Below are 24,865 nucleotides of genomic sequence, written 5' to 3'. Positions count from 1 at the left end.
CACTTGGTGTATATCAACATATGCATAAAATAACAAACCTGTGAAAATTTGAGCCCGAGTGGTTGTCGGAGTTGCAAGATAAATATGAAAGAAAAAATATCCGTCACACGAAGTTGTGTACTTTTAGATGCTTGATTTTGAGGCCTCAAATTCTAAACTTGAGGTCTCAAAATCAAATTTGTGGAAAATTACTTCTTTCTCAAAAACTACCTCACTTCAGAGGGAGCTGTTTCTCACAATGTTTTCAACTATCAACCTCTCCCCATTACTCATTACCAGGTGAGGTTTTATGCTGATAATTATTTTGAGTAATTACCAATAGTGTTCACTGCCTTTAACAGAGAGAGAACAACATTCATTTTAAGATAATATTTCAGAGTTGAGCAAAAAATCAGCAAGTTTTGATAGATTGGGCAACATGTTTTGATGGAATGTAAAATATTTAATTTTGAGAGTTGGACTGGACCTTTGTTTAATACAGTTTGATAGTTGGAAAAAAAATCTTTAGGTTGGCAAGTCTTCAAGGGATGGCACAACATGCTTGGGGAAAACAAATATTACACCATCCACTTGTGGACAATTTGAGAGCTGAAATACCGGTACACTTGCATAACTTAGAGAAATAGCATCATGAGCCTCGAGAAACATCAACCAAATACAGCACAACATTGGTACTACTTTGAGCATTGAGAAGTTTTAGATTTGCAGGTTTGTGGACAGGATAAGGTATCAGCACAAAAATCAACTCTGTACAACACTACAGCAGCCTTTAAGTTCACCGGGTATTGGATGGTGGGTGGTTCTGTACAGATTGGCCCTGGTGTATGTGATGAGAGTGGTTTTGCAAACATCAGCTATGCCGTTGGCCCACAGAGCCTCAATTAGGTTTTAGGATAATGGCCATTGCGTCTCCAAATACATCTCCGAAACATTTAGCAAAAGTTAACGTACGGCCACACCACTTTTTCATTCGAAATGAAATAATATAGTATCCAATTTGGAAAAGTTTCCGTATGGTGCCACCACTTTTTCAGTCGATATGAAATAATAAAGTATTTAATTTACCTCAATGAGATATACCTTTTTGTAAAAATTAGTGAAAAAGTGGTGGCCCCATACGGAATTTATCCTCTAATTTACCTCAATGAGACATCCCTTTTTTTTGTAAAAATTAGTGAAATAGTGTGGCCCAATACGGAACGTTATCCAACATATAGTTTCAATCAAACAATTTCAATCAAACAATAACTATGCTGTTCAAAAATGCTCTTCACGATTTGTGGATTATTGATCATACTAGCTCATACTAGCGTAACTTACGGTTGCTGGAGTCCAGTTTATAGTCAAATTTGTGCTGCAAATGGCCCACCTTACTCAAGACCTCAAGCAACACTGGCACTGAAGATAAGGACGAAGATAACACTAGTAACTCTTGTAGCACTAGAAAAACAACATTGCCTCAAGAAATCGCTGCCTTATGTCTGCTATGGCTTCATAAACTAGCTGCCGGGATGACGATGTTACAGCAAGAGGCACGATGCTTGACGCTGCTGCTACAAAGAAACACTGGCACTACCCCGATCACAACGGACTCGTTCTCACTGGACGTTCTGAAAACATAGTCTTCCCACATGGTGCATTCAACTATCGCGATCCGTCGCTCGCTCCCCCATCGAGCTGAAGCTAGCCGCGTTTCTGGCCTGAGGGTGACCCCATTTCTGGCCCGAAAATTAAGGAAATAGAATCCATGCAGTAAAAGGCAGTGGAATTTTGGCCTCCAATCCTTTATAATTTTAACGATAGCCATTCAACACTCTAAGGGGAGGGCCTTGCTCTACGGCAGCATGCGTACATTCATGTGTGTCATTGGACTGCACCGTAGGTATGCTGCCGTGTGGTGTGAAGGGTGAACCATCATACACTCAGGCGGCGGTACACACTGTCTGGCATTTCGACGTTTTCATTCCACATACATGTACGAATATGCTCGACGATTTTAATAGAGAAATACAGCAATTCTAACATGTTGTTCACTCGACGAAATTATTAAATTGTGTCCCACAATGCATCAAATTTCTCCCTTAAAAGCAACAAGGCTATGCCTTGTTATTATGCCTGAAAATAAAACAAATTTTGCCCTAAAAAGCAACTTATTTTGTCCTAAAAAGCATTAAGGCTACAGCCTTGTGCACTTACATAGCTTTGCCTGTAAAGACAAAAAAATTGCCCTAAAAAGGAACACAACTATATATATATATAGCCTTGTGTACGTGGGTATCAAGTTTGCCGTAAAAAAATGACAAGACCTTATGCTCACACATCAAATTTCACAGGAAAAAACACATCAAACGTACCCCCAAACAAAGCATCAAGACTGCTTTGTGTACATTTCAAACTTTATCTTGAGATGCCAAAAAAAGGTTGCCCTAAAAGGCACCAAATTTTGCCCCAAAAAGTAAGGCTTGTGTACATAACACGTTTTGCCGTAAAAGCGATAAGGCCTTGCGCACACATCAAATTTCACAGAAAAAAAAACATCAAAATTTTATTCAAGGCTATTGGCCTAGTGTGCCCTAGCCCGGCACAATTTTAGGCAACAACTGCATGCAGCGCAAACACGAACAACGTACAATGAGAATATTAAAGCGAAGTCGTGAGTACAGTCGTGTCTTTCAACCTTGTCCGCGTGGCTCAAACAACAGCCTTGTAACTGAAAGCTCATGTGTTTCTATATATTTTCTTGGAAACCCAAGAAAAGCGCTTATGCAGGATGTGGGCGTTTCATTCTAAACATTAGCCAATCACAGGCGCAACTGAAAATGACGTATTACTGCTTGCAATCATGCCACGTCCATGACTGTACTCACACAGAACATACCATGTACACCACTCATACCATGTTAACCGTACAAATATACATGTACATACACTGTACACGTTCTATCGATCATGCACCCTTTTTGTTATGTTGGGGGTGCACTAGCGGAATTCGGTGGGGTATCAGATTATGCAGGTGCCGCATGCAATTATGTCCTCTATGCAAAACTGCCCAGAGCACATTATTGCATATGCAATAATGTCTGCCAGACGGTTTTGCATATGCAATCATGTCCACCCGGACGCTGTTGCATAATGCAATTGTGTCCGCCCGGACACATTTGCATATGCAATTGTGTCCGCCCCCGTGCAAAACCGTCCTTGCAGTATTTTAAACGCCCTTGCTCGACGGAACACATTCGCCATTTTTTTACAAGCTAAGTGCATGTCATGAATGACATGGGAAATGTTCGGCTGTTAGGTATTGCAGCAATCATATTATGTAGGCCCCCTACACATGTCCACTGGACGATTTTTTCGCATAGCCCCGCACACAATTGCATATGCAAAAGTGTCAGGAGCGAACAGTATTGCATGGCAGACACAATTGCCAGCAACAATCAGGATCCAGCTAGAGCTACACACCAGGATGCTGTGTATGGGCCTAAACGCCCCTGGCAGGACCATATGAAAAACTCCAACCCAATGCTTGCTAGCCAATAGCTACAGAAAAGATCCGTGAACGGCGCCTCAAGCTTGCTGGGCACTGTGTCTGCCACTCGGAACTTGCCGCTTGCCCAACCATCCTCTGGGAGCCCACCCAAGGCAAGGCTTCACGTGGGAGAAGATGTCTCTCCTTCGTAGACACCCTGAAACGTGACATCGGCTTGGCCAGCGCTTAGGACCTCCGCTCCTGCAAGCTGGAGTGGAACATCGTGACTTAAACCACTGGGCAGGCTCGAGCTCCTAAATGGCGCTCGACTTGATGATGGATCCAACATGATCCTTGCTGATGTTTCGGTTGCTATTTCAATCTTTCTGAAAACTGTCTGGTTTCAATGTGGAGCAGCGCATATGTTCAATAGAAATTAAGCCCCTTAAACAAATATTGATTACATAACTTCTATTTACATTTAATACAACAAAGTTCATTTTTATTTTAAAACATTATATTGAATTTTAAAAATGGCTAAGTTTTGATGAACTAAAAACAGAGTGTATTAAAATTCAAAATTTATAAACTTTGTCATAAAAATGTTCATACTAGGGAATGAAAGGTGCACTGGATACATTTACATCAATTAGGGCCCAAATTCATGGCACTACCTACCGGGGAATTCTGCGCTCATATCCTCAAAACAATTTTTTGGTTAAAAAGGAAATATTTACCAGAGCAGGATCTGAACCTGCGACCCCCAATAACGTCAGTCTCTCTACCAACTAAGCTATCCATCTCAATGCTGTTGGTCTCCTTATTTTGTCAATAAAATTTGAGTGTGCCAGTGATTTTGTTGACATAGGGAGACCGCGAAAACAGGGCTAGATAGCTCAGTAAAAGACACTGGACACTATTGGTAATTGTCAAAGACCAGTCTTCTCACTTGGTGTATCTCAACATTATGCACGAAATAACAAACTTGTGAAAATTTGAACTCAATTGGTCGTCAAAGTTGCGAGATAATAATGAAAGAAAAAACACCCTTGTCACCCAAAGTTGTGTGCTTTCAGATGCTTGATTTCGAGACCTAAAAATCTAATTATGAGGTTTAGAAACCAAATTTGTGGAATATTACTTCTTTCTAGAAAACTAAGTTACTTCAGAGGGAGCCGTTTCACACAATGTTTTATACTAGCTCCCCATTACTCGTTACCGAATGAGGTTTTATGCTAATAATTATTTTGAGTAATTACCAATAGTGTCCACGGCCTTTAATAGAGCCCCGGCACACTAATCCAAAGGTTGCGGGTTCAAGTCCTGCACCAGTAAAATTTTCTTTCATCGACCTAAAAGTATTACAAGTTAAGCCAGTCAAGTTCAATTGTGGTTGACAGCTTGAGCCTGTAGAAAATTTAAAAAACATTTTACGCAAGCAAAGATGGTAGGCAGCATTGCCATGAATTTGAGCCCAAGAAGATTATACAAAAATAGTTTTTTAAATTTGTTGGCTAAAACGATATACACAATAGAATTAGGAAAATTAGATAATGCTATTGAATTAATTGCATTGTCCAGTCCTATATCAATGTGAATTTCATTAAAGCTGGAATAAAAGTTCATTCAGTGTGTTTCATCTTCTTCAGGAAAACAAATAAAGAATTCATTTATGTAAAATTAATTCAGGGAGAACAAATTTAAAGAGTTAAAGAGCATTATCTCTTTATTCTAAGTTTGAGAAATTGGCAAGATGGTCAATGAATTTTGCGTTCAAAATTCAGATCAAAGATTCGATGAACTTATTTAATACAAACACTATCAAGATTAAAAGAAACTAAAAAGCACCTTGACATTACACTGTCGTCTTATTTAAAGGACAAAATAAGTTACTTAGAACATGAGTAGCCACCTGCGACTCCGCGACGGAACTGCCAAACAACTTCCAGAAGTTGCATGAAGTTATAGCCCCCAGGTGCAGGCGGCAAAAAATGGTAGATATAAACAAATCTGCCTCCTGAACAAGATGGTGCACATAACTGTGAAGGTGGTTAATAGCGACACTGATAAACGTTAAATTAAAATTAAAATTCACAAACTAAATTGTTCATTTAAAACTTTACAATAGCAGATTTTAAAATATTTTGCTGGCAGGACCTACATCCGTAGTTGGTTAGCACCAAATATATTTCCTGAACAAGATGGTGCACATAACTGTGAAGGTGGTTAATAGCGACACTGATAAACATTAAATTAAAATTAAAATTCAGAAACTAAATTGTTCATTTAAAATTTTACAAAAGCAGAATTTAAAATATATTGCTGGCAGGACTCAATCCGTACTTGGTTAGCACCAAATATATTTCCGACAGAAAAATTTAGTTAATCCAAAAGACTCTAAGGGTGTAATTGAGTTAAAACTGGGAGTTTGGGCAAATCTGTGTATCTTATATTGCCATGATCTGGGCTTACGTCCCGGTGTTGCCACTTTTGTCCTTGAGTAAGACACTAAACGATAAATCCAGTGTCAAAACAAAAGTTGAACTTTGAGATACCCGTCAAGTCTGATAAGAATGTTATTACTTTTAATAGATGGAAATTTGCATTTGGGATAAAGAATATTAATGATGTGTTTTTACCCATATACACCAGTGTGGGTTAGCACTGTAAACTCAGTAGGTTGTGGGTTTGAATCCCACCCGAGTTACATTATTACTATTATTAGTATGAATTAGTCATTGTTAGTAATAATAATAATAGTCAGGACATTTATATTGCGCAGTAACCTATATATAAATATACTCTACTGCGCATTACAAATAAAAAAAATGCAGAGATAAAAATGAAAAAACAAATACACAAACAGAGAAAAAATGAGTTAAATGGGTGCAGTAAACAAATGGGTTTATTGGAGAAGAGGTCTGAATGGGCTCACTGTGTCCTCAAGTTCATCTCTAGTTCTCTCTCTTCCACTCTGGGTCATTCTGCTCAGTCACTGCGCTAAATCCCTGTAAGTTATTGGATTCAGGTGTATCCACTAAAGAAAAACAAATAGACATTTAAAATAATCATTAAAAATCAGGCAAACAAGATATTTCAAACTTGCTTGAAATGTTAATAAACTAAGTTTTAGTTTAAGATAGCTTTCATTGATTAAAATTGGTCATCAATGATAAAATTATCTGGATTGGTTATTGCCTACACAGAAATGTTTTAACAAATTGGGACTGGGTGATGTGTAGGCCTATGCATGCACAAGCTTTTGGGACACAACTCCCATGAAGTGACATACACTCGCTTTTATAAGCATGCAGAACTCGCTTTTGTAAGCATGCTGAATACTGAAACATTAACACGCCGGGACATTCCATTGTGTAGCATGCATACACCGTGCAATGTTTCGGTACTCCTTTAAAATGAGGGGCAATGGGTTCAAGAAATCACGCTTAAAATCTCCCCCTTTTCTAGAAGGACTTTATATTAACCCAAATTCCAGACCATCGTCCTTTGGATTTGGCTGCCACCATTGTTTATCATTGTATTCGGCATAACGGGAGATAAGTCTTGAGTGTCTACTACTCACCAAGATCGCTGAGTTTGACATTGTCCAGCCTCTGAATGATGGCTTCAAGTTCATCTTCATCTTCCTCAAAATGGCATCCCGTGTAGGCGTTATTCTCCATACAGTAACGTAGGAAACTGACAATTCAACAACAGGTATAATTACATTAACATAGGGATGAAGCAGGGGCATTTTCTTAACAGTGTTGCAGTACTTTTCAGTCGATTATTATGTACACCAAGTGTTAGGTTGGCCAAGTAGTACTTGAGTAACAGTGCTTGGGCCATCAAGCATTATTACAAGCCATCAAGTGTCCGACTCATGAGTATTCTGATATCCAAGTGCTGAATTCAAAGGATAAGTACTAAGTATTTGGATCTCCGAGTAACATGGTAAGAGTACAAGTACAAGTAGTTAATAAAAAAAATACTCTAAAAAAACACAATTTTTATACTTATTTCTAGCACACAGGACATTATGTCCCATCCGAAGGACAAAGCAATTATGGTAAAGTATCTTGTTTAAAGTTACAAGTGCCACAACAAGGACTCAAACAACTATACTCAGAAACAGCAGAGCTTGAGTCCAGTGCAATTAGCCATGACACCCCACATAAGGGGCTTTTTTATACAACAGCTACAGCTACGGCTTGGGCTATGTTTGGCTGTTTAAAACCAAGCCCACTTTTCAATACCTAACTGAGCCCAGATAAGAGCCTAATTTTCAAAGCTGAAACCATTTTTGTTAAAAAAGGCCCAAGAATGCTAATAAATATTTTAAATGTCATTCTTACTTGTTCCAGTTATCGTCCTTGCATAGCATGTATGGGTTACCCACTAAAACCAACAACGCCTTCGCTCGTGTGACTGCAACATTCAATCTCTGTCAGAGAGTAAAACAAAACATAAAAGGACTTTAAAGGCTGTCAACTTTTTATTGAACCTTTCTTCTTTAACAAAGTTCAAGTGAAGCAAAAGAGCTCACAATCCCAAAATCCAACACTGGCATTTGTAGAGATCTGTAGAATAAAGGGTTAACATTAAAAATGTTGAACAAACTTTCTCAAAAAGTATCCCTCAAAATCCAGGCTGGGTCTATGAAGGAATACTTACATGTTCAGCAAATACTACGTTTGCAAAATTGTTTACCAACTACATGGAAAGGTTTGCGGTAACACCACCTAATGACTATCTCTAATGAGTTGGGGTGGTTCTGAAAAGAACCGTCAGTTTCAACTCAACGTTTCGATCAGTATGCTCTGATCGTGGTAACACCGCAAACCTTTCCATATCGTATTTCCACCATGCAAAGTTTCAAATCCTACTTGTTTCCCAACTGTTCTGTGTCATTGCATGGGTCAACCTGAAGGTAGCTCAAAAAATGATAATCAACACTGCTTTAAGAAACTAGTCCGACCTGAGTAATATGCCTGTGACTTTTTTTCACAGAACTCGGGAAAGTACTGAGTATGTATATGGGTAAAATGAAAATTGAATTTGACAAACTTTAGGGTTCTTGAGAAAGCCGAGTTGGTAGTCAATGTCCATCTGGATGTTTTCTGCTTTAGTGCTGCGGACTGTGGACACGATGATGACCAACCTCTCCTGACCTTGAAACTCTTCAACGGACCCCACCTTGATGTTCTTATGGTGACGCTTCTGTAGGACTTTCTGTAGCTTTTGAACCTATGTGTAGACACAATATTCAAAAGATTAAAGTTTCAGTATATACTTGATTGAATGCAAAGCAAAGGTTCACAAAAACGGTGATCATCGTATAGTAGAAGCTGCCAGATTTTGAGCCGTGTGGATTATTCATTGCACAAGGGTGGCTTCTGACTACTGCATAAAATTTTCATATTTTTTTAAATTATACATAGTAGTTCTCCACAAAATACAAATTGTACCACTTATGCAGGGTACCAATGATGGTTACTTCCAGCTTGTTAGTAGCTACTACATCCAATAACTGTACACATTGAATCTGTAACTTGATCGGTGCTTCTCTTGGCATTCTGAGGCACGTCATGGCCAAGTGGTTCATTATGATTACCATTATCATGGAATACAAATAAGTGAGGATTTGGTTTTTCAATAATACACTGCAAGTTTCCCATGTATTCTAACACGCAGGAATCTTCCGGAAACCTTGTTTATGAGTTGATATGTCAAAGAAACAAAGTCTAGCAATGAAGTACAGCAGCTTACCTGTCGACGATATGGTGAAATGATCCCAATGTCAGACTCCTTAATTTGTCTCCCCCCTCGCTTATTCAGCAAATCCTCCACATATTCCACAACGATCGTCACCTCGGCTAGGTTGAAGAAGGACGGACTATGTCCCTCACGCTCATCCTTCCCTTCTACCCCATGAAACAAAATGGGAAAGTTCTGCAAAAAAAAATATTATTGTTATTATCAAAAAGTACTAATTTAATGACAAGTTTGTCTAAACAAATGACAAGTCTCAGGAAAAAATGGCTAAAAAAATATTGCCAAGAAAGTTTGTCTGCTGAACACAAAAACTTGATGGAATTTGATTTAGTATAATTTAGCATGCAAATGATGAGTGTAAAAAGATGCAGGAGAAGGCACAGTTCTCTCAAGGGTTCGAACAAGAAAAGTGAGTCTGTAGGAGTGCTTCTAAACATAAAAAAGAAGCAGACTTCTCCGAGGTCAACATTTCAGTTGTTAACTATCACCTTCTGAGGTAGCCTGTCCCAACTGCACAGCGACGTCCTCACAGCTTCATCTGCATGAACCTCCAGCTCATTTGCATAGAACATCTGATTGGGCAGTTTGAGGATAGCAGGGTGAGAGCGATAGTTACGCAGTAGCTTGGTCAGAACTCTGCTGTCGTAATGCGGCTCAGCCTCCTGACGTTGATAGATATCGCATTCAGTCATCAGTCGCTCAAGTAAAGATAAACCTAAGATAACATTTTCTTAGAGATATCAAATTGCCACCTAAACGGTTAACCCTCCTACTGTCTGACCATTCAATACCATCCACTGAAGTTTTGACCAAAAGATAAACTATGCCAGCTTTTTGATATCATGTGGTAAATGCATCTAAGAATACACAGTTAACCCTCCTACTGTCTGACCATAATCTTTGTGGTTTTGAATGATAGATAAGCTGCGGCAGTCTGCACGATGAAATCATATGCATCTAAACACTAAACAGTCAACCCTCCTACTGCATGACCATTCAATATAATTCACTGTACTTTTAGATCAACTGCTGATAAACTATGCCAACCTGGAAATTGATATATGTACAAAGTGTTGACTGTATCTACGCAGCATGGTAAATGTAGTGAATGTATCAACGATAACAAGTACAAACACTTTGGGTTGCCCCTCGAGTATGTTTATTGTGCGCTTTTGTCCCAACACAACATGGGCACAATTTTATGGCGCTGATCAGTTTTAACAATTTGCTTAGCACACAAAAGCTTTGCTGAGCAGAAAATGGTTACCAGCCAAAAGGAAATGCAATTTACATTGTTGCAAACGGCACAATGGTAGTTTTTTGCTTTGTAACTAACTGTGCTTAAGACATGTTATTTTATAAATCACAGCTTTATGAAATCAGGTCTTTCGTTTGTTTGTTTAATTTACATTCATACAACAAATAATTTCAATTAATAATATTTAAGGTGATAAACAAAACAAAATAGACTTAACCTAGCTATACACATGATTCAAGACTGAATAAATATGTTTGAATGGGGGTGTCATCCGAGAGACGGACAAGGTCTTCTGCAGTTGAGCACCCAAGATGAAATTTGGTGAACATTACTCACCTAGTCCATGTTCAATAGCAAGAGGTGACCTCAGAATGGGACCAAGTTGCTTGGGGTCACCGGCCAGAACCACTTGACCTCCTTTGGTGTTCTTTGGATTCAGGAGATTAGACAGGGCTATAATGGCTTCCGGTTCTACTGCATGACCAGCCTCATCAATGAATACATGAGTGAAATGATTCAAGGGAAAGTCAGCTGTAGACAGTCTGGGGATTGAGGACAAAAAACTTTAACTCTTGGTTTCAGGAGAGCTTAATAGTATCAGAGTCTTATATAGCGCACGTAGCTACCAAACAAGGTAGTCAAAGCGCCGAGTATATGCAAACTTTCAGAAAGATAGGTTACTGCAGTGATTGTGCATACAGCAGCCACAGCCAAGAACACCGGAGCGAACTATTTTCTTTTTGACAAGTGCACTGGGTTCTTTTACATGCGATACACAACACATGGGACCAACCGCTTAACGTCCCATTCGATGGCGAGCAATGATTAAGTGTCTTGCTTAAGAACACAAGTGTCACGGCTGGGGATTCGAACCCACACTCTGCTGATCAGAAACACCAGAGTTTGAATGCCGTGCTCTTAACTGCTCAGCCACGACACTTCCAGCTTAGGGCCAGATGTACAAAGGTAGCAATATTGTAAGGTGCTCTTAGAAAAGGCCTTTTTCATAAATAGGATATTAAATAAAAACTATTAACATTTGTATTTTCCAAAGTCGCATGAAAAAGTCAACAGGAATACTACTTGGGTGAGAATTGAAAACACGACCTTGGCCATTCTATAGCAGACATCTTCCACACATAGCTTGCCAGATAGCTAAAGGCTTAGATTCTATAGTCCTAGCAGTGGGTACTGCGCAAATTTTAATACACGCTTATAATTATTATTAATATTATCACATGCCATATGGAATACAGAACCAACAAGAGGTATATTGATGTACTGACCTGCCTGCAGTACACAGTGTGGTCACCAGGATTCTTTTCTCCATCAGCTCTTCTTTAGAAGGGTAGAAGGTTTCCCTGGTTCCCCGCTTGTCAAAGTTACACACATCCTTCTCCTAGATAATAATCATAATAAACTTAAAATGATTTGGGAGGCTAATCATCTTTACTCGCAGCCAAGAAGCTGAGTTGGGGAAGACATGGCTACAGTGTGTTTTAGATGCAGGCATGCAATGGCGCCTTGAACAGCCATCTACATTGCCCCATACACATGTATGACCATGAAGCACAGCCAGAGATCAAAGTGTTTTTGTGGAGGGAGGAAAACCGGACAACCCACAGACAGAGAGACCAAACTCACAACACATATGACCTTAGCCATGGTATCGAAGGATTGCGTTGGATAGCAGGCGTGCCGGTGACATAATTTGCCATGCTCCCTAAGGTCTCGTGTTCAACTCTAAAGAATGCAGTGTATTCAATATTCAATACTGTTAACAAATCTGGAGCAAACTTTTTCTTTTAACCTTCAGAATTTCATCAACAGTCCTCCAATCTCGACTCTGTGCGTTGATTCTCATGAGGCTAGTCTTGGCAATGGGCGTGCCCCCGGTCAGAAGGCGTGTCGCGATGAGGTCAGCTGCACTATTAGATGGCGCGCACGCAAGGATATAACTTCCACGAAGTTGATGGTATGTCTGGGATGGAAGAACAAATGGAAGAAACGTCAAAAGTAACCGTCTTATTATCTCCTTTACTTTACCTGCTTACTGTATCTATGTTCAATGTTGAAATATTCAAATACATTTTCCCCTCGTACTGCTGGAACTCACTAACTGTATCTTGTAAACGTAATTAAAGGCGAAGTAAACCCTTGGTTTCTGGAACCGGTCAAAAGTTTCAAACCTATACAAATGTAGAGATATACAATAAAAAATTTGTTTTAAAAGGTGTTTGGGTTTTCGGGATACCGCTGAGAATCTGGAGCGAATATGGCCAACCACGAAGAATAATCCCTAATAGGAATACACAATCTGAGAATCGTTATAATGGTAACTCTCCTTACATTCAAATTTTGTGAGGGATGAAATGTGATTATCGCAGAAGTGTGAAGTGAAAAGTCTCTCAAAATGCATTATACTATCCAAAGCTGCTGTACTTCTCAACATGTAAATTACCATTGCCATTAATTTTCAGAGCTACAACCCAATAAATACAGACCTTAAAGACACTTAACATTATTGGTTATTGTCACAGACCAGTCTTCTCGCTTTGTGTATCCCAACATGTGCATAAAACAACAAACCTGTGAAAATTTGAACTCAATTGGTCGTTGAAGTTGCGAGATAATAATGGAAGAAAAAACACCCTTGTGACACGAAGTTGTGTGCTTTCAGATGCTTGATTTCGGGACCTCAAAATCTAATTCTGAGGTCTCAAAATCAAATTCGTGGAAAATTACTTCTTTCTTGAAAACTATGTTACTTCAGAGGGAGCCGCTTCTCAAATTTGACCTGAAAACATCCATACTAGTCTTTGTTTCATACAACAATCAATGTATTTGACAACTTATACCTGCTTGATGGCCTCTACAATGGTGACTGTCTTGCCTGTGCCTGGTGGGCCAAAGACTAGGTAAGGACTAGGGCGAGATGACCCACAAACAATGTGCTTAACGGCTTTGATTTGTTCCACGTTGGTGGCGAGTTTCTTGTCAAAGAACAGTCTGGCAAAATCACTGAAATCAAAACAGATTTTAACCATGTTTAAATACCAAACTTTTTTTTATTAACCTTCAACTCTTTCCAGTGAGTTAACAGGATCCTGTCACACCATCATGTATTACAACATTCAACAAAATGTTTTACCTCAAAACCCAAACTGTTGAGCTCCGATTCTACGATCCAAACTTCTCAACCAAATAAATTTTAGCACTAGGATCTTGAAGGGTTAGGGTTAATGAAAAACAAGTTAGGGTTACTAACAACAAACATAATGGGTCAACCTAGCTTCCAGGGGTGATTGATCTCGCAGCAGCATTTTTTATTAATTTATTTTTGGATTGTGCATTTCAGCGACACAGTACAGCTGAAACAAAGAAGAAGAAAAAAATGAGCCAATCAGCTGAAAAGCTAGATGCCTACATGTATCTATAACCAGCAATCATATTACTTGACACAAAATGTACAGAAAATCATACAGAAGTACAGACTGCCATACCTGTCATCACCTGGCACAGTGCAGAGTTTCTTTGTTGTTCCAATGTTGGATCGGTCGGGAAAGAGGAGTTTACCCAGATCATTCTTGAGGGCGTCCTCTATAGCATTGTGCTGTAGACGCAACGGCAAACGATTGAACGTAAACTCAATGTCAAACTTGAGTCCTTGGGTAAACCTATTCACCAAACTGAAAAAAAATTGATCAAAATTACAAAGATGGAGATAAGCTATTTAAGTGGAAAGATTATTCAAAATCTAACAGCAAGTTTGACCTCCCCTCCCTAGCCAGGTAAACAACAAAGTTAAGCCGGAGCTTATATGGATCATCGGGCCGGTGTATGTATCTGGTTTCACAGGCATTTAGCGACTGAGAATATTTCTATACCCCCTGGACAGGATGCCAGTCCATCTCAGCTTTCCTCACAGCTCACACTGGTACCCATTTGTACTCCTGGAGTAGAGAGAAGCAGTTATGATAACTTGCCTTGCTCAACGGCACAAGTGTTGTTACTGACCAGACCCACATTCTGTAAATTAAAAACTCGAGTCTACTGCCCAAGGCCCTAGAATTTCTAGAATAGAGAAACACAAAAAGCTTCCACACAAAAAATCTTTCAAGTTTCAAAACATTTTTAACAGAAAGCATTGCTAAATTTTGTTCACTATTAAACTTAAAAAGACTACCAATCCAGCTTTCACAAATCCGAGTGGAAAGTGAAACCTAAACCATCTTTCCCAAACCTAGACTGGACTCACAAAGAGACAAAAGTCCCACTTATAAAAATAGAAGGAAAAAACAACTTACTCTTTGGAGAATCCCAAAACCACTTCTTCCATTTCCACTCGGTGGACATAACCCTTGTAGGTCTTGCCATCTTCAGAGTCAGTGCTGAAGCGGGCAAACAGATGATCACCTTTGAGGACCGAGGGACGGTTCTCAGCAAGACCTGGAATCTTTTTTTAAAAGAAATCATGACAATTAGTTAAGGTAATGTTCAGGCCCAATGGACTGTGCCAATCTTGCGAGTATAGGATTTTGTTTGTTACTTAAAGCAATGTACATGCAAGCCCCAGCTTCCAGGCCTGTATACTTCGTTTTTGAAAGAGCAAGGGCACCAAGGCATTTTCGCCTTGGTCATGGGTACCCTTTTAGAAAATTAAACGTTTCTACTGAAGCATTTCAAGGGCACTAACATTAAGCGATGACAAGGGGGCATGGAGGCAATCGCCTTTCTTGCCTCCGTGAAGTATCAGGCCCCTAACATTCAAACACAGACAAGACTTTAGTCTATTATTGCTGATAGACGACAAATGGGCAACTTAGATTTTGGCTTTGAGCTTTGCCAACAATTTAACTGTCAATCAGCCAAGTGGTTAAATGTTCACTCATACGAGGAGTTTCACTTTAACTAAACCCATGCATGCTGCATCTACCAACTGAGCTATCTACATTGTATCCCTACTGGTGTTGGTCTCGCTACTTAGTCAATATCTCTGTTTGGGGTGCCAGTCAGACACCATTCAACCAGCAAATTATATTTTTTACACAGTTAAATTTATTTAAATTTTTTAGAGTCAGGGTAAATGACTTACTCTTAGTCGTAGGAATTTGCCGTCCTGCTGCATGGGCACTCCCTTCATATCGTACCTCTTGATGTCAACTTCCATCTGGCACTCCTCTACGTAGAGAAGGTTGGATAACTTACTGACGTAGTTCACCCAAGCCAGATCAGGCTTGATGGTTTTTCTAAAATTAAGAAAGATTATGTGATGAGCTTTTGTAGCAACAGCTACTTCATCAGGTGCAATGAAGAAATACAACTTAAACCAAGCTTTATATACAGTCCAGCGCCTTGCTAATCTCCAAGTAAGAATTTAAACTTTGTATGGTGGAGATACAATCTTGTAAGAATTGCGCAAACAACATTTACATGTGGGGTGTCGTGACCGGTTGGATAAGGGCACCAGACTCAAGCTCTGCTGTCAGAGTGTGGGTTTGAATCCCGGTCGTGACACTTGTGTCCCTGAGCAAGACATTTAACTATAATTGCTTCTCTCCATCCAGGGGTAAGTGGGTACCTGCGAGGGCAGAGATGGTTCTTATGATTGATTTAGCTGTGTGCGCTACATATTTGCCAGCACAGGCTGTATACTCCCCAGGGAGCTGAGATGGTTTAAGGTATGAAAAGGCCCAGTGATCAGGGTAATAATGTTGGAAGCCCTTTGAGACATGGTGTATAAAGCGCTATAGAAAATCATTATATTTATATTTTTATGTACAACAACAAAACTCTTCATGGGTTGCAGGGGTTCTGGCAAGAACTGGATTTGTCAACAACTCAAAACATACACATCGCTGTTTCAATGTTAAAAAAAAAAAAATCCACTCTTCCATAACTGACCTGACTTCCTCTATTTTGTGTTTATTGTTCAGCATCCAGCGGAGATGGTCTGGAATTGGGTAATACTTGGCTTGTCTCATCTTCAGTTTGCTCTTGGAGGACCTTAAGACGACAGATAAAAGCAAAAATACCATGCAATCAGTGAAATTCTTGAACGCTTTACCTCTCGATCCTACCATAAATACATTTAACATCATCAAACAGTTTTGAGTAATACTTCCACACACAAAGATTCAGTTACTTTCTGAATCACAGAAAAAAATAGAATACAAAAGTTTGCATAATCTTGTTTAGATACATTCCTTGCTGTTAAATTTGTCACAAAATTTCACAACATTCAAAAATAAAGAGTTTGTAATAACCCTAATTAGCATGACCAGTGAATCACAAGATTTGTAGTTTTGTGTTTTCACATCGTGACGGGGGAGATGTCGGCAACTAGTGGTTTCCCTTGCGTTTTGCAATGAGAACCAATGTTGACAATGAGTTTATGAACAAAGATTTCTAGCACAAAGTGACCAATGCTCATTTACTCATTTGTCACTTTATACAGTGAAATACACGGTGTGAAATACATGATAGCAGTATGTGTTTTGAATGTGTGGGTAGATGAAGTAAATAGACAGGTCAAAGGTTTTGTCACCTTGTGAAAGCGCTCTAGCCATTACCATAAGTATTTTTATGACAGATTCGTCACTTTGTGAAATTGGTCATGAAATATATCCAACAATCACCAAGACAATAAGATGGAGGTTTTTTGATTGAAGCTTACTGTGGTAGGGGCACTCCTTCAACAGTCTCTCCTTTCCGTTGCCTTCTTGCCACCCTTGGTGGGCGTTGGTAAGGAACAGACGGGGGTAGATCCTTCGCTACCTCGCTCTCCACCTCCACAGTCACAAAGCGCAGAATATGAAATACCTTTTGAAAAAAGAAAGCATCACTCTATTCATTAAAATGATTCTTTAACCATTCAAGTATTAAAACTTTCAAGGCAAGGTCCTATATTAGTTTTTGCCAATGGATTGCTTATTTATACTTAAAATATAAAAAAAGATGTAACTCACATATTAAAGTTTCTTCTGAATAGAGTTTCTACTTGCTGAGAAAACAGCATTTTCACAAGAACATCAAATTCATCCACTTTGATTGAGGTGAAAGCAACTGCATCTCTATTTTGGGGTGAAGTTATCCAAACAATATTGCCTCAAAGGGAATTTTATCAAAACATTTTATACTATCAATAGCTGCAGCATGTAAGTTTTTTGGGGTCATTCATTTTTGAGCATTTACCAAACTTTAAACTGAAAAACGGCTGCCGCAGTGGTGGAAAAATTGGGTTGCCAGGTAATGCATTATTGACTCATACTTCCTGCGAATGCGAAGCAAGTATTTATGTCACAAATTCGAAACGAACAAATCACAACAGTTGAGCTGAGCTCATTTCCTGTAAAACATTTGCAACGAAGACAGCCCTGTAATGTAAAAACTCGCTCCACATTCACAGGAAGTCTGAACTGGGCTTAAGGTAGACGTACCTCGTTGGATGGTACTTTCTTGAAGGCAAGTATCAGTGGGCTGCTGAGAACACCCACGGAGTCTCCCACTACAGCCACCTGAATACAGTACTCACTCCCTACATAACAAACCACAAACACCGTTTCATTAAAAAGAATCAATAAAACCTTTAAGTTTTCAATTTAGAGTTTGAGTCTCACAAACATCTTTCAAGTATCAAAGTATAACTAAACATGTGGCCTGTCATGGCCGAGCGGTTAAGAGCACCGGATTCAAGCTCTGGTGTTTGATCAGCAGAGTGTGGGTTTGAATCCCGGTTGTGACACTTGCTACATAAAATTGGGGAGGTAGTGCTTTCTGCTCTACCGGCCAGGCTTCGGACTGACGATACCCAAGTCTACATCCTCATGGACTGTAAAAGGGGTAACCCTGTTTCAGCCCTAGGAGTAGGTGGCAACGGCCTCTGGACAAAAATAATTGTAGCCCACACCTTGAAGTGGCCTTCAGGCATTTTGTCTCTGGCGACTTGCATAAACAAACAAAATAATTAAAAAAAAAACAATTCTTTTCTTAGTGTTGTTCAAATAAAAGCATATTAGTACAGTTTGTTATTGTTTTGATTCTGGTCTTGTTAAAAGAATTCTGAACTAGTAAAAAACAATTGAGCTACAAGCCCTGTATTCTTGTGAATGTTCACCCAAAATCAAGCCCTGTATTCTTGTGGATGTTCACCCAAAATCAAGCCCTGTATTCTTGTGGATGTTCACCCAAAATCAAGCCCTGTATTCTTGTGGATGTTCACCCAAAGTCAAGCCCTGTATTCTTGTGGATGTTCACCCAAAGTCAAGCCCTGTATTCTTGTGGATGTTCCCCCAAAATCAAGCCATGTATTGTTGTGGATGTTCACCCAAAATCAAGCTCGTATTCTTGTGGATGTTCCCCCAAAATCAAGCTCTGTATTCTTGTGGATGTTCCCCCAAAATCAAGCCATGTATTGTTGTGGATGTTCACCCAAAATCAAGCCCTGTATTCTTGTGGATGTTCCCCCAAAATCAAGCCCTGTATTCTTGTGGATGTTCCCCCAAAATCAAGCCATGTATTGTTGTGGATGTTCACCCAAAATCAAGCCCTGTATTCTTGTGGATGTTCACCCAAAGTCAAGCCCTGTATTCTTGTGGATGTTCCCCCAAAATCAAGCCATGTATTGTTGTGGATGTTCACCCAAAATCAAGCTCGTATTCTTGTGGATGTTCCCCCAAAATCAAGCTCTGTATTCTTGTGGATGTTCCCCCAAAATCAAGCCCTGTATTCTTGTGGATGTTCCCCCAAAATCAAGCCCTGTATTCTTGTGGATGTTCCCCCAAAATCAAGCCCTGTATTCTTGTGGATGTTCCCCCAAAATCAAGCCCTGTATTCTTGTGGATGTTCCCCCAAAATCAAGCCCTGTATTCTTGTGGATGTTCACCCCAAATCAAGCCCTGTATTCTTGTGGATGTTCCCCCAAAATCAAGCCCTGTATTCTTGTGGATGTTCCCCCAAAATCAAGCCCTGTATTCTTGTGGATGTTCCCCCCAAATCAAGCCCTTTTTTTTGTGGATGTTCACCCAAAATCAAGCCCTGTAATCTCACTAAAAATATGTAAAAAGTTGTTCAGTTTCTATGAAACTATTATTGAAGAAAGTACAAATTTAATCAGCTATTCAGCTGAAACGTTGCATGGCTTAAAATTTTAGAAGCTTCGTTTTTACACTTGAATCATGATGAAGTTGAATTTAGTTCCGATTATTAAATTTCCTTATCACCTGGTTTGAGGTGGACCACTTTTTTAGACTGGGTCACATCATACTCATCCGTCAGCACAAAGGCAGGCTGCACTTTCAACAGCACACAAGATAGGAATGCGGTAGTTAAGTCATCACTGTAAAAAGTAAGAAGAAAAACAAAAATTATATTATGTGTTTCAACACCTAAAATAGTATACACTGCAGAATAAATGAAATGGCTGTATACCTGCCAACACTGACACCTCAGAAATACAAAACACAAGTTCTCACATGTAATTAACCCCTGCAAAAAGGGACATTGCACGCATGCAATCAAGTACCTTCTGTCCCTCTTTGTATGGGGAAACGAATGCATAGCACTGTACGAGCATGACAGGTTAGCTTCACCATAGTCCTGCACTACTCTGTGTAACACTTCAGTACATGGGACTTACGTAGTTTATTTCACAGTGGAACTTTGTAGTACTTGTGAAATAGCATACAAAACTGTGTGAAAAGCGTGTCCTGCTGCACAATAGAGAGTTTTGTTGGTTAATCACTTACCTTACATTCTTGATGGTAATACTGAAGGTTTGACTGGCACTCCGTGCCAGTTTCATTGCAATGGTCCCATCCTGACCATCATGCTCACTGGTAACCTCTACGCCATTCTTGTTTTCAATGAACTTTGACCTGAGTGTGAAACAAATAGAAAATTCAAAATTGGTTTATTTTCATATAAAAATACAAGACCAAATAAAAAGTCATAGACTAATGGCATTTGGTTAACAATAAAATTTTACAATCACTCTGCTAAGCGAAAATAAGCAGGATACCAGTCATGTATGGTACATGTGACATGGTATTTTGGCTGGCAATTTTAGTCTGGTAAGCAAAATGTTATGATGCTTAGCTCCATGAAATTGGGCCATTCACTCTTCTCGGGGGTTCAAAAAAAATGTACATCCTGTTTACCTGCTCTTCTTGACACATTTGAAGATCATTTGCTGCCGATGTCTACTCCCTTGGAGATGTGCATTAAAAGACTGATGAGAGTTCCCCTGGATGCCACACTCCTCGCAGTAAAATGGGTACGGTTCCGGCCCACTGGACTTGCCTCCTTTACCTGGGCTCTGCTTCGTTGCACCAGCCCTCGTTGTACTGGCCCTCATTGTGTCTTTCTGGTCAAGGGCATGCTTCTTGAGGGTGGTGAACTGATCCACAGAAACAAAACTGTTCTGAACTTGGACTCGGCCATCTCTGATGTTGATCTTGCCATTGGTCTTCAAAGCATAGAGTATGCTTGAAAAGTTGAAACCTACAAAGACAGAGTTGTTCTTCATATTAAGTTAAGTGAAACTGACCATAAATGACTTGAACTTCAAATTGACTTAAAGGAACACATTGCCTTGGATCGGTCGAGTTGGTCTTTGAAAAGCGTTTGTAACCGTTTTTTATAAAATGCATATGGGTAGAAAGATTTTGTAAAAGTAGAATACAATGATCCACACAAACATGCCTCGAAGTTGCACGGTTTTCCTTTTACCTCGTCGACTAACACGGTTGGCCATTTATGGGAGTCAAATTTTTGACTCCCATAAATGGCCGACCGTGTTAGTTCGCACAGTAAAAAGAAAACCACGCAATTTCGAGGCAAACTTGTGTGGATCATTGTATTCTACTTTTAAAACATCTTTCTAACCATATGCATTTTATAAAAAACCGGTTACAAATGCTTTTTAAAGACCAACTCGTCCGATCCAAGGCAACGTGTTTCTTTAACTTCCTAAATGGGGCAAGGAGAAATTAATCAAATCATGGTTGCATGTCCTGGCTAAAGTTCTGGTGATCTGATTAGCAAAGTGTAGTTTTAAGCTCTGATCGTGACACTTGTGTCCTCCATGTGCGAGACACTTAAGCCCCTTACACACGAGAGCAATTTAGCAAGGGTCCCTTGCTAAATTGTAGCATAGTTGTAAGATTTTACAAAATGCACAACGTGTGAAAGGAAAATCATTTTTGGAGTGTCTAGGGTACCTTGTCAAATCTTGTCCAACATTGCTACATTTTGTCAGAGGTCCGGACCTACCACAAAATCTTACATTAGCGGAAGTTTTGACCAAGGACGTGGGCTACATCATCGTGTGAAAGGAACCCTTGTTTATTGAACGATGCCTAGGTGAAAATGCCCATACACGTACAGTCTGTACACGTACAGCGCATGCCATTGTTGGTGCTATCTTGTCCAACTAAGGTGATCAGGATTTACCAATTCGTCATATCACTCTCATGTCGCACAAGGGTTGTTAGTTTTTTAACTTTGCAGTGTGAAAGCTCACAAAATCAGTCACGCATGGTGATAACAAACAAACAATCCATGCTTGTAAATTTTGTAGCAAGGGACCCTGGCTACATTTTGGCCGTGTGAAAAGGGCTTAAACCATTATGCTGTGTCATTCAGATGGGCTGTACTTATGCACTTAAAGAACCAAATACACTTACTGTTAAGAGAAGGGGGTGTTGCCTGAGCCCTGGGGGTTCTTGGGCTGGTGTGACATTTTCTTATGGATGCTTTGATAATTCTACGATTCCAATTAAGATACCCACCCCACACCCATCCAGTGTTGCCCAAGTTCAAGCCTGATACTTGATGGAGGCAATTGCCTGTTGCCCTTGGAAATTTATTGGTGCCCCTTGACTCGAGTCCAGTGTTCCAATAGAAATTTACAAGTCTCTTTTTCTGAGGTGCCCTTTACTGAGGAAAAACGTATTGGTGCCCCAGCCCTTTAAAACGAAGCACCTGTGCACAGATTACTTCACAACCAAACCACTCATTTTTAGCATTAAGTCAGGCTTACAAACTTTGTCTTCTGCTAAAATGCAGAATTCTTGTATGAAATTGTGCTTCTTACCTACTCCTCCTTTCTCTAATCTTGGTTTGTATTCTTTCAGGAAAGCTGTCTTCATTATCTCCTTGCTGTCCACATCTCCTCGATGACTCTCTTGAAGAAACTTGAGAAATCCGAGTCCGACACGTCGATTCTGAGCCACCGAGGGCCTGCCTGTTCTCTGATTGGTCATGACGTCAACACTTTTATCATAACTCCGCAGCAATAATTGCTCTCCCTCAGCTGATCAGTTTCTGCAAAGAAAGAAAATGAACATCGGTTATGTTGATGTTTTTAATGTTAATTGTCAGAAATACACTGGGCCTTTAAGACTTTCATTTTCATATAATAAACTGTCCACAATTTAGGCTGGGACATGGTTATCGGCGTTAGTGACAACTGAGGGGCAGGAGGGGTGGGGGACCTGGCAAAAAATGTAGGTTTCTTGTTGAAAAATTATCTCACTTCCTGATGCCATTTATGTGGTTGTGGGCGTACTAGGGCGCCAAAAAGCTGAGAGAGTCTCTAGCATAATGACAATTTGTTTTTATTTATTAAATGGGATGGGCTCAAGTAAGACGAGAGAGGTTGCCCCACATTTATTTATGTGGCATTGGCAAAGGTTCGCTCTGTTGTCCATATTACTAAATAATGTACTAGACATGATAGATATGTCATGGCCCGAGTGTCAGGCCCAGGATGCTTGACTAGTTGGCACGTACTGTACTACGTAGCAACCCACCTTGTTGAGCTGTAAATGGCTCTCTTTTAACATCTCTTTTTAACATTGGTCCGAACATGAGACCAATAGAAACATACCCGTCTCATCACTGTCGATGGCGACTGTGACACAAGATCAAATATTTTTTTTTTTTTAAGAGAGTCATTTTGCTACACTACACTAGCAGGACGTACAGCTCAACAAACAAGAACAAGGTGAGCTACTAACATGACTAAGGGTGCATTCGTTTAGCTTCCCTAGGTCGACCCGGTGTGTGGCGTTTTTTTTTATTTTCCAGAGTGAACGTGGGTAATTATCTGCACACATTCGTCCTGGAAAAAATAAACGCCACACACCGGGGTCGACCTGGGGAGCAAATCGAACACACCCTAAGTTGGCACTATAATAATATATTTTTAAAAATTACTATTATAAAACATATAATTATAGTAGTAAATAATAATTGGTACATAATAACATTATTATTTAATATTAACATGGATTGTGCTATTAGCTATAGGGCTCTGCTGAGTGAGGCAGGTAAGAGGTAAGTAGCAAGGCCTACAATACATGTACTTTTCTAGTAGTACTGCTACTGACTACGTCTACAGTACTGTACTGTACTTCTTACTTAATTTAAATCTCAATGTTAACAAAACGGGGACGGTCCACGGAGAAAGCACTCCTCAGTCCTCATCAATCAATGTTTTGTATACCAATTGGGATAACTTTCCGCTGCGCATGGCGCCACCACTTTGTCACTAATTTTTACAAAAAGGGATATATCAATCAGGTAAATTAGATACTATATATAGGGTCTATTATTTTATTTCGAATGAAAAAGTGGTGGCGCCATACGGAAACTTTTCCACCAACTGTACTTGATTTGAAGTAACAAACATGACTAAACATGCTAAACCATTTGATTTCCTTCCTCCATTAAGTTTAACCATGGAGTAGACCCAGTAACTGGGGCGCTGTACTCCTTTTAAAACAAGTTTTGACTTCATACGACAGATGAAGTCAAAAATTGTTTTAAATGGAGGTACATTGTACTATAGTATACCTCCATGCATTAACTCACCGTTTGACTTTGAGGAATAAATTAGACTAACTAAACTAAAAAGTCAAGTGCAGTCGAGCAAAGAACTCGAAAATGTAATCATTTATGCGAATTCTGACGCTTAAAAAACCTACCTGCAGGCCTGGTAAATACGTTTTTTAAGTCCACTTTGCGCTCGCTCCGTCGTAAAAAGAAAACCCCAAATTTGACACACGTGTAATAAAATAATAGCAGAATCCTCCTCCACTCGGCCGCCGGGCAGTGGTTTTTTTCTACGGGGTACTCAGGGTGTGCATACAAAAAGTCCCTAGACCGCATAGTGATAAACACAGCGTAACAAAGATCTGCACGTAACGGACACTGACTACTAAGGCCCTTTTCAAAACCACGGCTTCAGCTTTTGATTTGGCTTCAGGCTCTGTCCTCTCGTCTGAACGCTGAGCGCGAAAGGGCCGTGTACGAACTCGCGGCAACGGCTACGGCTATTTTTTCCGCGTCACCATGCGTTG

The 24,865-nt window shown here is 39.7% G+C and overlaps 1 protein-coding gene across 4 annotated transcripts in view; it reads right to left on the bottom strand.

The window, feature by feature from the left end:
• Positions 1-3,989: 3,989 nt before the first annotated feature.
• The window catches only part of LOC139950410 (putative helicase MOV-10), a 35,354-nt gene continuing 14,478 nt past the window's right edge, over positions 3,990-24,865 (bottom strand). For 3 of the 4 annotated variants that reach the window (XM_071949133.1, XM_071949121.1, XM_071949125.1), the window contains 20 exons: positions 22,597-22,826; positions 20,660-21,002; positions 20,249-20,377; positions 19,724-19,839; positions 17,942-18,039; positions 17,179-17,324; positions 16,407-16,508; positions 15,598-15,751; positions 14,810-14,958; positions 14,006-14,191; positions 13,361-13,523; positions 12,313-12,483; positions 11,789-11,901; positions 10,839-11,044; positions 9,733-9,959; positions 9,239-9,421; positions 8,537-8,716; positions 7,825-7,913; positions 7,053-7,168; positions 3,990-6,506 (listed from right to left, as the gene is read on the bottom strand). In XM_071949133.1, coding sequence (XP_071805234.1) covers positions 6,424-6,506; positions 7,053-7,168; positions 7,825-7,913; positions 8,537-8,716; positions 9,239-9,421; positions 9,733-9,959; positions 10,839-11,044; positions 11,789-11,901; positions 12,313-12,483; positions 13,361-13,523; positions 14,006-14,191; positions 14,810-14,958; positions 15,598-15,751; positions 16,407-16,508; positions 17,179-17,324; positions 17,942-18,039; positions 19,724-19,839; positions 20,249-20,377; positions 20,660-21,002; positions 22,597-22,765 — 3,123 coding nt within the window. In that variant the 5' untranslated portion in view covers positions 22,766-22,826 and the 3' untranslated portion in view covers positions 3,990-6,423. Of the gene's footprint in view, positions 6,507-7,052; positions 7,169-7,824; positions 7,914-8,536; positions 8,717-9,238; positions 9,422-9,732; positions 9,960-10,838; positions 11,045-11,788; positions 11,902-12,312; positions 12,484-13,360; positions 13,524-14,005; positions 14,192-14,809; positions 14,959-15,597; positions 15,752-16,406; positions 16,509-17,178; positions 17,325-17,941; positions 18,040-19,723; positions 19,840-20,248; positions 20,378-20,659; positions 21,003-22,596; positions 22,827-24,490; positions 24,636-24,865 lie in introns of those variants that run through there. The other variant, XM_071949114.1, reaches the window with a different exon arrangement.

Source organism: Asterias amurensis, chromosome 2, assembly GCF_032118995.1.
Source record: "Asterias amurensis chromosome 2, ASM3211899v1".
In the NCBI taxonomy this organism is placed as follows: domain Eukaryota; kingdom Metazoa; phylum Echinodermata; class Asteroidea; order Forcipulatida; family Asteriidae; genus Asterias; species Asterias amurensis.
This window is presented reverse-complemented; position numbering and strand designations above follow the sequence as displayed.